Source organism: Accipiter gentilis, chromosome 4, assembly GCF_929443795.1.
Source record: "Accipiter gentilis chromosome 4, bAccGen1.1, whole genome shotgun sequence".
Lineage (NCBI taxonomy): Eukaryota > Metazoa > Chordata > Aves > Accipitriformes > Accipitridae > Astur > Astur gentilis.
In genome coordinates, this window is record NC_064883.1 from 21457885 (window position 1) to 21474081 (window position 16197).

Consider the following 16197-nt stretch of genomic DNA (forward strand, 5'->3'; position numbering starts at 1 on the left):
CTTTTTCACAAAAAATAATTTGTATTTTTCTTCACATTTTTACTGTAGAAATATCAGTTCTGAACTGCCTTTGATTTTGCAGGTATATGGGTGGAAAAGAAAATAACTTTTTTCCTTTAAGAAACACCCGCTTAATTCTCCAAATTATCTTTTTATCCTTGTTAACATCACATAGTAGTTTTTTCAAGATATGGCCATAAGGACTGCAAATTCAAGACTGGCTATTCTCCCTGTTAAGGTAAGAACAAACAGAAAAAATACCCTTCTTAAAGGAAAAAAAAAATAAATAAGAAATGTATTTGCAAGTTTCAGACATTAAATTTCATTTTAAGAAATTTGCATTTGCACCATCAAAACTACACATCACACAATCTGCCACTAATTCTTTCTCTTCCTGCCCTTCAATTACTAACTTTCAATAGCTATCAGTAACTTTCACTTACTTATTCTATAATGATATACTTCTTTTTAAAAACAGGCAATTTCACATTTAAAACATACCTGAAAAGGAATGTAAAAACAAACTTAAATTTCCATAAAACATTACATATCGAGAACTTCAGATTTATCAGGCAACCAGTTACAGCCTGAAATCAGAACTGTGCATCTGTATGTAAGGGGGGGGGGAAAACACAACAAATGAACAAACAACCCCCCAAAACACTGTTGCTCAGCATTTTTCCACAAGGACAGAAGCTCACGACTTCAAACAGAACATGTGACTCATCAGTACAACTGCTTTGCTTCATAGAAGTTCTTGCTATTTCTATATGCAAAATGGTATATATTTAAATTCTACAAATTGATGACCTATTAAGGCTAGGAAGCAGATCATTAGACAATTTACAGAATAATTTTACTCATCACCAACTCTACATAACCCCTTAAAGTTAAAAAAAATTTTTTTTTAAAAAATTGTTTTCCATAGCAATGGCCATTGGTTTACAGATTATTATAATGTCTTGTCCAAAAAGATTTAAACTCACCTTAAATTTATTCTGCTAAGGAAGACTATTCTGTGACATGTTCATGAATGTCTTAAACTTTAGTGAGTAGTGTGATGGGTTGACCTTGGCTGAACACCAGGTGCCCACCAAAGCCGTTCTATCACTCCCCCATCCTCAGCTGGACAGGGGACATAAAAATATAACAAAAAGCTTGCAGGTCGAGATAAGGACAGGAGAGATCATTCACTAATTACTGTCACGGGCAAAACAGACTCAATTTTGGGAAAATTAACTCAATTTATTACAAATCAACCAGAGCAAGGTAATGAGAAATAAACCCAAATCTCAGAACACCTTCGCACTACCCCTCCCTTCTTCCCGGGCACAAATTCACTCCCGGATTTCGCTACCAAGCCCCCCCCAACGGCACAGAGGCACAGGGATGGGGTTTATGGTCATCACATGTTATTTTCTGCCGCTTCACCTCCTCAGGGCGAGGGCTGATCACACTCTTCCCCTGCTCCAGCATGGGGTCCCACCCACGGGAGACAGTCCTCCACGAACTTCTCCAACGTGGGCCATTCCCACGGGCTGCAGTTCTTCAAAACTGCTCCAGCATGGGTCCTTTCCACGGCGTGCAGTCCTTCAGGAGCACACTGCTCCAGCGTGGGTCCCCCACGGGGTCACAAGTCCTTCCAGAAAACCTGCTCCGTGGGCTCATCTCTCCACAGATCCGCAGGTCCTGCCAGGAACCTGCTCCAGCGTGGGGTTCCCACGGGGTCACAGCCTCCTTCGGGAACCCACCTGCTCCGGTGTGTCCTCCACAGGCTGCAGGTGGATATCTGCTCCACCGTGGACCTCCCTGGGCTGCAGGGCGACAGCCTGCCTCACCAGGGTCTTCCCCACGGGCTGCAGGGGAATCTCTGCTCCAGCGCCAGGATCATCTCCTCCCCCTCCTTCTTCACTGACCTTGGTGTCCGCAGGCTTGTTTCTCGTACATGTTCTCACTCCTCACTCCGGCAGCTGTTTCTCCCTGTCCCGCACGCTTAAGATAGAAATGTGCTCAAGGACTCCTTGTCTGATTAACTGCTCGCACTTCCAGCGGGGTAAAAAGTGCTGGCTATTCTTCTTCAACAGGATGGTGGTACCATCATCAATCTCAAATTCTCCATAGTCTTTTAAACACCGCACTTCGATGTACAGGCTTTTAGGAGGTTTTATGTCCTGTGTAAGGTCCAGCCCCTCCTCTCCTCCTACTGACCTCATGTAGGTAGCCAGAGACTTTTTGAACCGATTGAACCACTCCACTTCCTCAGCTGACATGTGAAACTGGACGGTGTTTGGCAGGACGCTGCCATACTCCCACCTTAGTGCTCGGATCCACAGCAACCGGTCGTACAGGTAGGCCAGGACGCAGTGCTGGTTTCGGAGCAGGCAGCAGTGGCGAAACCGGATGAGGAAAATCAGGTCGGTCCGTCCCGACTTCGCTTCGGACACGTTCGCCTGGTTCCACTCGTAGAGCGCCCGCATGTCCCCCAGCGCCTGCCGCAGCCCCTCTGCCCGGAATGGCGGCAGGTTCCTGCCGCCGGCACGGTGCAGCTCCCGCACCAGACCGGCCGCCCGCTCCCCCGCCATACCACGCGTCAACCCACCACAAGTAGATATTAAATATAGGCAATTCCTTTTAATTTCATGTTAGGTTGCTCCATAACTTGAGATAAGGAGGAAAGGCCTCCTTAACTTGCATCCCACAAATTAAAAAGGTTTTGAAAGAGCAATTCTGGTTACAACGGTGTGCAACTTTTGGCAGCGAAGAAAGCCAAATAATAACTACACATAGGATATTCATTCTAAAGAGGTCTGGAAAGAGCAATGACTTAGCATCATGACCAGACTTAGAATTCAACACGTATATCTTAAACCCTTGGTTTTCACTGAACTGGCAATGAACTCTGTACAATTAATCACGCTCCTTACACGTGTACTAACTCACACATACAACAGAAGCACAATATTCACAAAGAATTTCAACCATTTAAGGAAGTTATATTACCAGCATACTTTTAAGAATCCCTTTGATGCTATTTTGTAAATAGAAATAAAACAGCAATGCTCCTGGTCTAAATCACATACCATCACCCATCTCTACTTTCTAAAGGTTTATAAACACTATGGGGAGTGAGGACATTTAAGCAGCATTACAAGAGGGTTTATTACATTCATAGACCCTTTGTAAGCATTATGTTTCTCATGGAAAAATCATCTGTCAAAACAAAAATCAGGCACACTACAGAAACATCATAATTTTACCAGCCATCTGCTATAATGTTTACCTGCCTAACACTGTGCTGTTCTCTGTTAGAAGTAGAGAGTGAGGAACTCGGTATGGGCTTTAAAAACACAAAATGGGAGGTACAAAAAAATAAAAATAAATGCAACACAATTTGAATACCAGAGCAGCTGACTAAGCCAATGGAAATAATTATCTTAACAACAAACAAACAAAAAAAAACACCACGAAAAAACCACCCATCTTCTAAACACAAACAAACTGCAAGTACATTTGTCCTGCCAAAGAGAACAGCTCAAAACCATTTAGAACCATATGTTGAGTCTGAAAATCCATTACAATTTGCCAGCAGATGATGATGCATTTGGAACCCCATGATATTATTACTTGTGGAGTAATTTAGGGGCCACAAGAGGAGAAAATTGTTTTTACGCACAGCTATTCATAAATGCTTTAAGACAATTCTGTTTAAAGTTGATCTATGTTATGTACAGATATTGCCAACAAGCACTTATTTCAGCTACAAGATCACTCAAAAACCGCCTTGTTTTCATTAATGCAGTTAGTTTGACAGAAGAATAGTAGATCTGAAAAAGCCTATTTCAAGCCTCTTGAGCCTGAGTTACTACTTAACTTTCATGGCCCCCTCTTCCTCTTCCTTTTGCTATTCTTATCTAAGTTAGGGAAACATATAGGAAAATTAAATCACCTCATAGTCTCTAGTCTCCAAACCACCACCCTCCTTCTGCAGATTGCTCCTTTGCTCCCCACTTCCTGCCACTACTTTTAGGTATTTCATGTTCTGTTTCCTCCTTTTCAAAATACTGCTGGAAAAGAGAGTACAGAATCTATTTAAAACATAATAGGATTCAAGTTCCAGTGATAATGATGCTCCCAGTACTTATTCCCTTTGTTGCTGATCTAATCAGCCTTTTCTTATTCCTACATTCGGATCCATTCTGTTGCCACTAATTTTTCTGGTGATTACATATTAGGTAGTATTTCAATTAAAGAAATCTCTTGTTTTTCGTTGTGTGTGTACAGCGATACCTGGAAATGAATAATGTTTCCACCTACCGTGTCATTTCGGCCAAAAAATGTATACACCGCATACAGATAGTAATCGAAGAGCTGGGACATGAAGTGGATCACATCAAATGCAATTGGTTTCAGAATATTCATCATCTGCATGTATTTCCCTTAAAAATTAAATACAGAAGATCAGTTTCCTCAGCACAAGTGCTACAAAAAGGGTGCTGAGTTTGACAAACTCAAAACCAGCTTTACAAAGTTTATTATTTAGCCTCGCATATTGATTAAGAACAACTTAGTAATATTTCAGAGATTGGGAGATTTAAAAACAAAGTTAAATAAGATGGCTAAGACACCACAAATGCCTCAAGACTTCTCCAAATGTGGATACTAATCCATATCAAGAAGTATGGAACCATTCTTGGCCTTCTAGTACCAAATTCAAAATATACAACCTTCTGGATCCTCTGCAAGTTTCAGCTTCATTTAGCCAAAAAATAATAATCCCCTAAAGTAGTGTCTGGGAAATGACGTATAGAGCCACTGAAGATTTTACGTATTAGTGTGCATTTATATATGCACATACGGACATTTTTCAAGCAATAGAAAAGCACAGTATAAAAATGATAGGCCCAAAATTGGATTTCACCCAACAACTCTAGGAATAATGTGTTTTGCATCAGTGACATAGCATTTCCTGCTCTCCTTCCTTTTTCTCCTGAGGTAAGAAATGCAAATAGTTTTAAGATGCATGTCTGAAAAGTTTCTAGAGGGACAGATTGACAGAAAACAAGGATGCTAGGACCCTGGCAAATCCAGGGAGAAGAATAATTCCTTCTCTTCCTTCATATTCTCTGTTGTTGTGCATTTGACTTGGGAAAATAAAAATTTAAAGAATTAAAAAACCCCACATACCACAACTGAGGACCTTCATCTATATGTTAGCTGAGTCAAACTGATTACAGGATTTGGACTTGGAAAGAAATTTTTCCCTACAGGTCTAGTTCACAGCACCTATAGTTTTTAGTTATTTTGTTTTTCGCATAGGGCATGGTTCTTTTCATAGGGTCACACAAGCAGCGTACTTAATGAAAACCCTCATATTGCAGAGACCCTACATTTTCTGCTGGCTAGCTCAAAAATGACATACTGCTTGCCCTATTAGTGTCTTAAAACCAGAAAGAATATATAATAAGCTTTGGGTTATTATAGTAACAGACAGCAATTTTTGAACCAAAATGTAAATGCAGTCCACCCAACATGTAGGATATAGCAGATCATTTAACAAAATTGTCATATTCCGGACAAGTTTTGATGTGACAGGTTGGAAAAAAATACATGAGTGTGCTAAAATATTTTTTTTTCCTGTAGTCAACACTGTTTTTCAAGCTAATGCTGTGTCCATCAAAGTAATTTGCTAATCTATACAGAAAATGTTTTAAGCAGAGAAATTAAATAACAAAGAAACAAAATTAGCTATTAGTATCAGGGGGAGTTATTTGAATTTTTTAAAGCAATTACTTGTATAGGTCAGTAAAGACAACATTAATCTGACAATTACGTGATACAACTACATACATGGTAAGATGATATAGCACTATGATAAGAATCAAGCAATAACCTGACATCACTACGTTCCAGGTTTCTATCTAACATATACTCCCTGCTTGAATACTATGCATCTGTGTCCCAGTTTGCTAACACACGCAAGCATATATTTTGTTATTTTTGGAGATTTGACACAGGTTAGAATACTTAACATTTGGCAGTTTAACCCAATTGTTAATTCTATGCTTAATTATTAATGTTTTGACCCACAGCATTATGAACAAACTGAAAAGCAGACTTAAAAAATTCTATTTGTATTCCAAAAGGGAAAACCAAATGCAGCCAATTCCAGCACAGCCCAATATGGAAATTTTCAGATGTTTGGGAAAGGATGGTACCCTAATCAAAGCAGCTGTCACCTTTGTATGAGCTATCTGAACATTCTGTATTGCCACAGGCTGATTTTTTCCACTTACTCTGTGATAAACACATTTTTAAACTCGCCTGCAATCCATACATGATATAAGGGTGATCTGTCACATTCTGGACAGTTAGATTTCCAAGCATCTCTGCAGCTGGCATGAATATTCAAGGTAATCTCTTGGGCAGTATCTTACACTTTTCCAAAGGGCTACACACCACACACTGCCCAAGTACTGTCCCTATAAAAATCTTCTGATGCCAAGAACATTTCTCTATTACTACATCACTCAGCATCTTGACACAACAAGTGTTCCAAGAACATTTCCTCCTAGTTCCTCTCGCTAACAGGACGCCAACTTTTAACTTCTATACATTGTTACTCAGTTGCACTAAAGTTCCTATTTTGGGTGAAAAAGGGGTATATGAGAACATTTCCAAACAGCATTAACAGCCCAAATCCACACCATGCTAGAAACATCCAGAAATACTTGAAAACACCACTTATAGAGTTTCAGCAACTCAAAGTAGCTTAACTTTTTAGAGGCTCTCCATTAATACCTAAAACTGCTGAACATTTGCTGGGTTTCTTTTGAAGTATTATTTCCAGCTCTTCTTTTGTCCTTAAAGACAGTAAGTAGAGAGTACTCTCTATCAGACTAACCTATATAAAACTGATCACTAAAACCAAAAAGGTAAATAAACACACAACCTCTTGAATAATACATATTTGAGTTTTAGTATATCTGTGGTCATTAGTTAAATAATTTCCTAGGGAGTCTCACAATACCAGACATGCAGCTTCCTACGACATACATTAGGAGCTAAATCACCACTTTGAAGGAAAAAGTGAAAAGCCCATTGTAATTATATAATTTTGAAAGATTGTATGATTTAGGCTTTTTTAAGTCCCATGAGGTCCCATTCTGTGTGACTGATCACTTACTTCAGCTACAAAATTTCTGCTGTGAGATCTGTCATCACCATTATTATTTTCTTAAAAGTTAATGAGTTTTAAAGCAAGCAAAATCTCAGTTTCTTCCCCAAAAACATTTACAGCAAAAGCAAAAATGAGGCCCATCCTGGCTTCGGCTGGGGTAGAGTTAATTGTCTTTCTAGGAGCTGGTATAGTGTTATGCTTTGGGTTCAGTATGAGAAGAACGTTGATAACACACTGATGTTTTCAGTTGCTGCTAAGCAGTGTTTAGATTAAAGTCAAGAATCTTTCAGCTTCTCATGCCCAGCCAGCAAGAAGGCTGGAGGGGCACAAGAAGTTGGGAGGGGACACAGCCAGGGCAGCTGACCCAAACTGGCCAACGGGATATTCCATACCATGGGACGTCATGTCTAGTATATAAACTGGAAGAGAGTGGGGGTGGGAGGAGTCGCTGCTCGGGGACTAACTGGGCATTGGTCAGCGGGTGGTGAGCAATTGCATTGTGCATCACTTGTATATTCCAATCCTTTTATTATTATTATTGTCGTTTCATTATTGTTATTATTATCATTATTAGTTTCTTCTTTTCTGTTCTATTAAACTGTTCTTGTCTCAGCCCACGAGTTTTACTTTTTCTTTTCCTCCGATTCTCTCCCCCATCCCACTGGGTTGGGGGGGGGAAGTGAGTGAGCAGCTACGTGGTGCTTAGTTGCTGGGGTTAAACCATGACAAGGCCAAAAAAAGGCATTAAAAAACCCCAACAATATTAATTAAAATAAGAAATCACCAAATCAATATATACAATGGCATAGTCATCAATTATTCTTGTTGATGTATAGGACCTAGGTCAAAATATTCCATACAAATTTAACACAGGTTCATTCTTCCTTTACATTTTAAGCCAACACACAATGGCTTGACAGGAAAAAATTAACCTTATAAATTAATCTAATGGTTACTTTATACTGGAGACAGAGAAATAATTACCCGGTTTATTAACTCTAGTGAAAACCAGATAAATTGAACTGTTCACTTGAAATTCAAATTAAACAAAGTTATAGCAGGTCCCACTTCAGTTATACAAGGCAAATCATTTATGTAGTTTATAAATATTAAGCTACACTTTGTTTTATTCATCTATCCTCCACAGAAAGCATACAGCACACAGAAATAGTTCAAAATGGGTTATGAGCACCGTTATACTCATTCAGTGAGTACTAGTAGTTGCATAACTTTCCTAAGAAGTCAGGCAACAATTTCTGTTACTTGATTGGGCAACTTAAATCTGCATCTTCATCTCACTCCCTTTATAAACCTAGATTCCTCCATTATTTGTTTTTAACTAAGATCAGGGAGCTGATCTAGATCTACTAAAAGTCATGCTGATGAAACATACAGTAGGCAGGAATATCAGTGACAAATTATAGCAGGGTCAAAAACCACTGAAGTACTCCCATTACTGCCACCAAAACAAATGTCTCTTAAAATACAGCCTTATTTTCAAGGAGCAGAACTTTAAAATAGAGTACAGGCTTTCTGTAGATAGGACACATCTATGGAGTCACCTATACTACATTAGGCCCCTGCTCATATTTTGAGGTGCCACACCACTGGTCTTGCATATGCAATTCACTTTGTCCAACTTCATCTAAAAACTAGACCCTTAGCCCATACTGGTTGCCTAGATCTCCTGTGCAGAGGGCAAGCAGCTCCATAAGACAAGTGCTAAGATATCTACAAGATGACATGCAGGCAAAGACATCCACGACAGCTAACAAACTCGACCATCTTCTGGAGTTACCTACAGTTTTCTACTAATAATGAAGGGATTCTAGATAATCACCTCAGTTATACTACTTGAAATTAGTGTTAAGTACTGTGGCGTTTTCCTAGCCAAAAATCTGAGACAGTGCGAGACAAACTGAGCCTTCCATGGCATCAGCAGAGACTGCTGTTAAAAGATGGGCATGTTCCACAGCATTCCTGTCTGCAGGGAGAAAATCCAGGGGAGTGGATCATACCTGGATCTCCTACAAACTAGCATCCTGCACAGCCAAATCTGCCAAGCAACAACATGCTCATCTTCATGTTTAATACGGATTCAAGAGACAAGAGGGGAGACAAGAAGGGAGGAAAAACTAATAAATCCAATAGTGTGGCTAAAAAGTGCTATCTTACTTGTTTCTTGTTTCTGTAGTCATTAACCACTAGTTAAAGAAATGTGTCTAATGCCCCTCGGGATGCTTCCTAGAAGTAGTGAATGAACTATTTGTATGCTAAGGCCAAAAGTAATGACAAAAGATGAAAGCATTTTCAACTTCTGTGCAGAGGTGTAATATGCAGTTTATGTCTAACAGAAACATGGTGCAAAAAAAATCAGTTTCATTTATGATATCAAGTGGTAGGTATTCCTCAAAAAAAGATACAAATTAAGGTAGAAGTGAGGCAGGGTCATTGTGTATTAGAAACATGATAAACTGCAAAGAAACTAGAAGCAAAGAATGACTAGAACAGGGACAAAGGACAAAACCAGACCTATATGCTCAGGAAGTTGTGTTACGAGCTAGAAGTACCAAAAGTCTTGCCAAAACTAAATTTTCCAAAAATGGTAAAAAACAGGAGTTTTCCAATTACAGAAGACTAACAAAAGCCAACCAAACTGGGGGGGGGGGGGGGGGGGGGGGGGGGGGGGGGGAATGACACGGACGTGACAGGACAGAGATTGTAGACAAACAAGACAACCCAAAAGCAAGAATGAATAGTTTGCCTTCATTTTCATTGGGGAAAATGATACTGACGGTGAGAAAAGTGAGGAGAACAGGAACAGGGTGACTAATAGCACTGAACTGGCCACCTTCAGCCACACTGAGAATGAGCTGGAAAAGACCTTAAAACAGTTAAGCTACAGGAGCGAAGGAATCAGGGCATAATAAAAAATGGACATGAAATCACCACTCACGTAATCAATATAATAACCTGTATGTGCAATAAGCAGTTGAGACATGGGTTGTACCGCTATGACTGAAAAACAGCAAATAAAAACATACTCAAGAAGAGGGAAAACAGTCATCCAGGCAGCTATTGATCTATTGCTTTAATTTGTGGGATGCAGGACTTCAGATCTAGTTTTGAAGAAAGTATGGAAGTGACAGAAGCTGAAATACAGAGGCAAAATTAAGATAAAACAAATCAAGGATCTACCAGAAGTGAACTGTACCAGACTAAGATACATATTCTTGTTAGGGAACCCACATGATTTTCTAGACAAAGGACACAGCACATTTCATCTATCTGGGATTTAGTGACAGTATTAATTTAACAATATTGCACAGTAAACAAGTGAAGCTTGAGTTTTTTAAATGAGTAAGGGTTTAATAAAAGAGAAGACAGAATGGAGTGTTGAAAAGGGAGGTATCTGGAAAAGCTACTAGTGGAGTTCCAGCAACTGGCATCGTCTTTAGTATTTTCATGAATGACACTGGCACAAAAACAAGAGTGTGATAATGGAAAAAAATAAGGAGGCACCATCAAAACAGAAAAGGATTGAAATAATGTACAGGAGGAACTGGAGGACCTTGACGACTGCTGTAATAAAAATTGGATGAAATTCAGTAGTACAAAAAGTAAAGCTGTGCATTTGGGGACCAATTAATTAAAAACATGCATCTTTCTACTATAAACTAGCAGCTCATCCCTTGGAAAAAAACTGGGAAAGCAAAGGACCTGCTGGCTGTACAAGCTCATTACAGATGGAATGAACTGCCAGTACAACGAAGCTGTGAAAAATGCAAAGAGGTGCAAAAGGGAGACAACTTGTGACCAGGATGCTGCGATACAACAGTGACACAATGGAGTGAAATTTCATGCAAAGTATTGCACATGATTTTGATATGTTTGTAACAAGAGCAGAAAAAGAACTGGTAAGAAAGTAGGGGACTTAAGCTTCTGGCAGATAAATACAGAGGATATTAAAAAGCTTGGCACATTTCGTTTAGCAAATCAATGACTGAGAAGAAATAGGATTGCTTTCTTTAAAACAGCAGAGCAGTATGAATCAAAGAACAAGACAATCTGTTAAACCTAAAAGTTTATTTTGGTGTTAGATCAAGTGGGCAGAAAATAGGTGGACAATTTCTTATTTTATTTTTTTAAACCATTAGGTTGATAAGACTTCTGGAATAGAACTCCTATTAGATAGAGTGGTGGTAACAAAAACAGTAGTATTTTTAAGATGGAGCTCAAAACAAGCATATTTATAGGCAGTACTAAATGACATGTCTTCCTGTAGCAGGGGCTGCAGGAGGTCCCTTTCCAATTCCATGTTCCAAATAACGCTATTATCAGTCATTACAGAAACAATATAAAACAGCCCCAATAGCAGAAAAATTGAAAATTAAGCATAATTCCAGAAGGGGAAAAAAGCATATATATGAGCTTTGAAAGTAATGTTTAAGTTCAGGATTATGGCCAGAATGCACAAATCTAAAGACTCCTTATGTGAAATTGGAAAACTAGAACTACAGCTCCACCTACTCGCACACTGTGTTAGGACAAGGGGTCAGGGGCAGAGGTGGGGGAAGACCAGGTGGTTTGCATAAAGTGCCATGTGTGATTTCTAGACTCAATCCTAACATTTCTTAGGGCAAAACTTTATACTGGAAGGTAGCAAACAAATCTCTCCAACCTAACTCACAGATCAATACCAGAAAAGTTATGACAGAATAATCTCAGTTCTTATTTCAGGTCTATATTGTAGATACTCCAAGAGGAAAAAAAACTGAAATAAAGGTTTAGAAAACTAATTTCTGATTTATATGCTGCCCTCTAAGACAGCAAAAAGGTACTAACCAGGTGTCGGAATAGTCTTTTAAAAACAGCTTACTCTGAAGTACCACAATCATTTTGAAGCACGTAAACATTGAAGACAAACTTCATTAGTATAATACATACAAAATTCCTCTCTCTTCTGCCTACCCTGATAACTTTAGGTAGTTACTTCCCCTTCTCTGTAAACAAAATGAAAGTCAGTAGCAGAAAATTGCTATCATACAATTATCTAGATAATCAAATGTAAGTCACGATCACAAAAAAATCAATCACATTACACCTAGAATTGAAGGGAGGTGTTTTCACAGAAAACTTTTGGCTAGCAACGACCTCCAGGGGTCATCTAGTACAACCTCCTGCTCAGAGCAGGTCTGAGATGAGGTTGCTCAGGGGCTTGTCCAGTAATGTCTTGATCACCTCCAAGGATAGAGATTCCCTAAACTCCCTGGTGATTACTAGGATGCATTCTAATTACTGAAATTAGCAGTATGGGAAGGCACTTTTCTTCTAGTTGTCTACTCTGTAGTAAAAATAGTTATTCTGGGTGTAAGAATTTGAGTAACGAAAGGGAAAAATCTTTAAGTTCTTACTTTTGTAACTATACTACTTGAAAATGAAGCATTTAATCCACTAAAACACATTAGCAACATAAAACATTAATCTATTTCCTTTCTATCTTCACTGGTTTTATGCATTCAATATTTTAGACAAATAATCCACCATTATTGGTTAAAATCACTATATGCATGCAGATTAATTTTCAAAGTAAAAATAACTCACAAGATATAACCAAATTTGTCTATCTAATTAAAAAATATTTTGGTTTAGTGCTTTATTTCTATTCTATTAACATTTTCAAAAAGTGGCAATAGAGCCCAACTAGGTATGTTTTTAAAAGCCTTAAAATCCATATTTGCTATAATCCAAAGATTTGCATTAAAATAAAAAACACATACAAAAAAACTACAATTGTTCTACATACCAACAAGCCTTATTACATTCAGCGTAGTGTTTGTTAGGATAGGTGCATTCACTTTATTGAGGTTATAATCTGATCTCTTTCTGCTCCTCAGAGTTTCTCGAGAAACACTTTAAAGAAAACAAAACAAAATACACCAAATGTGACTGTCTATTATATTCAAGGACATACAAATAAAATTTAGTAGAAAAGAACTCCTTCCTCCCCACTTCTTTCACATGACAGTATGTCTTCCAGCGCAGTATTTTCTTTATGCCAAAGCGTAACTGGGTTAAGATTCTAACGTTTAGAGACACCTGGCCTAAATTACATAAAATTGTGCTAGAGAAAGGAGTTTCTGAGTTGTAGTCCAAGTCTTGAGTTCTGCAGGCCTCTGTCTGGCCTCAGCAATCGTTTTAACCACTCTGACTCAAGTTCATAGTTCACGAAGTAAAGAAAATAAAACAACACAAGTCACAACAAAACAGAGGCAGACTAGTAAACTAGAGCTGAAAATGACTGTCTGGAAATGGAAACAATTTTGAGGAAGATGAAACTAAAAAGACATTAATTTTTTCATAAACCATAGTCCTGTGAGAAGCAGGAATTTGCACTCGACGATCTTTATGGATCCCTTCCAACTCAAGATATTCTATGATTCTGTAAGTGAAACCTTCTTCCAGCTGCTATACCTCAAAATGATATTCTTCCAAAAATTCAGAATGCTTCAATTTCACAGCACAAAGCTATGGACAGTGACTGTGGTTTGTTCCAAGTAATTTTTATCAATATCTCCATCAATCCAAAAGGAATTTTTATCAATATCTCCATCACATCTTTAAAATGAAGTAGTCCATGTGATTCATCTTATGAAATCACGCTAGCAGTATTTTATCCTGAAAAGTTATTTTGTAAAAAAACATTCCTCTGCTTTGACCCAAGTGATGGCTTTCTAGTTCTCCTGCAATCCTCTACATACAAATAATGTTAGCCTGCTTCACAAGGTCTGAATGGACATCTAAGTAGTACAGTGTCCTAGACAGAAATTTGTGTTTCAGATCCTTTTAAATGCTACAGAGTTGGCTTTTGTTTATATGAATATATATAAATAATATTTTTTTTCAAAAGAGAATATGCATATTCACGTGTGTGTGTGTGTATTCTTAAAGCAAAAGAGAATTTAAAATCCCAAGTGACTGCCTTCAAGCTATGGTAGAATTTAATTTTTTTTAATCTGTAAAAGTTTACTGTTGTTCTGCAAAAGCAGAAGCTGAAGCCTCAAGCCATTTGTCTACAAACAACTGCTTTTGACACAACAGAAACTATAGATATGCACAAGAGCAGTTGTAGAAGAGTCTGCAGTTAACATCTAATGCTTGCTAATCAGTTTTCCACTACCTGCTTCAGAGAGCCTTCATTCTCCTTCAAAATCCTGCTTTCCAAAGTTTCTTTCTGCAATAATGATGAGCAGTTTAACATTCCTCCCCATTCCGGAGATCTAACTGGTGAGCCTTTCTAACTGTGCAGGTAGCATAAAGATTATTTGATTATTATTCCATTGTTGTAGAGTATAGATTAAACAGAAAATGAACTAATTAGAGTACTGAGATGAAAAGCAGGTAAATGAGACCAAGGACTCATACAGTTTACCTACCTTTTCACAGGAGCATCTCCTGTCTGCTCATCCACATAATCTCTTTTCAACTCTTCAGGAACATCACTGTCACTATCATACTCTTGATATGCACTTTTTTCTTGTTCATCCGATTCATACTGTTAAGAAAAAAAAATTTACTGCCATTATTTTCCTTATAATATTGTCACTCATTTAACGTAGCATTTTGGTCACTTCTTGGCTTTTACCTTGATCAGGATACAGATAACTTTGCTGGTTGAAAGGCTGCTGACAATGTTCATTAAAAATGCAGCAGGTAAATTATACAAAGCTATTTGTAAGTGAATTTCTAAACAAACTTCTATTCTCAGATGTTGATTAAGAGTAAATATTTGCATCATCCTATTCCTCCCAGCTACTGATAACTTTTTTTACTTTGTTGTTGCTGTATCAAGTACCTACGTATCTCAGCTTTTATTATTTGCTTTACAATATGGAAAAACAGTAATAAAACCTCAAAATTCATCCATATGGTGGCAATAAACCAAAGAAACCTGGCACCACACAATCTTTAATTATTAATGCAAGAAGGACTAAACTACTGCTTCAAAAAAATACTTATTTATACCATACACATTATTTATAAAAAAAAAAAAAAACAAACACCAAAAAAACAACTTGCAGTGGTTTGTAAAATTGATTTTAGTACACTACAAAAGAAATTTCTACTATGGAGTCAACCACTTAACCTGTTACAAAACCAATGTGATTTTGACTAAGCATAAACACTTCAAGAATAATAAGCAGTCAAATGCTACTATAAAAATATAAGTATTTCTCATGGCTACTATTACCATGTGTGTTTTTTTCTCACTAATTTTTCTGCACTTATTTTCTTCAACTGTATGCTGTTCTATCTACATCAACAGCAAGAACAGTAACTTCGTATATATCTGTATGTTCTATACCTATAAACTTTGCAGTGTACGTGGAACAAACAAAAACTGCAGAGTAAGCAAAGAACAGGATTCTGCAACCAAAATTGATATACGTTTGCTCACAGAGGAAAACAAAACCTACAACAAAACCCAAAGCCACAGCGCACTATATTATTCTAAGAAACACTCTAATGAGATAACTCAATGGTATTGGTGGAATAAATCAGTTGGGGCTAGATTTAAAGGTTGTTTTTTTTCCCCTTGCTATCTCAGAAAACTTGATTAGGTGTTTGGGGAATGCTTCTATTTATTTGCATGTGCTGGTTCTTGGGTTTATTTTGTTTTGAAACATATGCCGTTCTTTATCTAGTTAAAGGCCAAGATCCAGATATTTAAAATATTTATCTCATTATGAGAGAAACAATTCTTCTTTGATGGAAGAAAGCCTCATGCACCATTTGCTTCATTTGTCACAAATGCCACAAATTATTCCAGAATAACTCTATGAAAAATGTGAATGTGTAGATAAATTAACCACGTATACCTGCCTTGGGACATGCCTTCTTATACTGAGGAACATTTGATGTTAATTGCACCTTTTGAAAAATAAGAAGCTCAAGCAGTTACTGACAACTACTGCCTCCAAACACTCAGCTGCATTTTTATTTTTTTGAAACTGTTTCAT

General features: G+C 37.8%; 2 protein-coding genes across 3 annotated transcripts in view; both read right to left on the reverse strand.

Annotated features, from left to right (window-relative positions):
* The window catches only part of VPS50 (VPS50 subunit of EARP/GARPII complex), a 102440-nt gene that overhangs the window by 25844 nt on the left and 60399 nt on the right, over window positions 1-16197 (reverse strand). Inside the window, exons 19-22 of one of the 2 annotated variants that reach the window (XM_049798566.1) lie at window positions 14614-14732; window positions 12984-13090; window positions 4315-4436; window positions 3281-3337 (exon numbers count right to left, since the gene is read on the reverse strand). In XM_049798566.1, coding sequence (XP_049654523.1) covers window positions 3281-3337; window positions 4315-4436; window positions 12984-13090; window positions 14614-14732 — 405 coding nt within the window. The remainder of the gene's footprint in view (window positions 1-3280; window positions 3338-4314; window positions 4437-12983; window positions 13091-14613; window positions 14733-16197) is intronic. The other variant, XM_049798567.1, reaches the window with a different exon arrangement.
* Window positions 1651-2582, reverse strand: LOC126037802 (DNA replication complex GINS protein PSF1-like). Its single transcript, XM_049798587.1, has one exon. It carries the CDS (start codon window positions 2580-2582, stop codon window positions 1959-1961), a length of 624 nt encoding a protein of 207 aa, XP_049654544.1. The 3' UTR covers window positions 1651-1958.

Coding starts and splice junctions, on each gene's coding strand:
- LOC126037802 (XM_049798587.1), bottom strand. CDS start 2,582: ATGGCGGGGGAGCGGGCGGCCGGTCTGGTGCGGGAGCTGCACCGTGCC.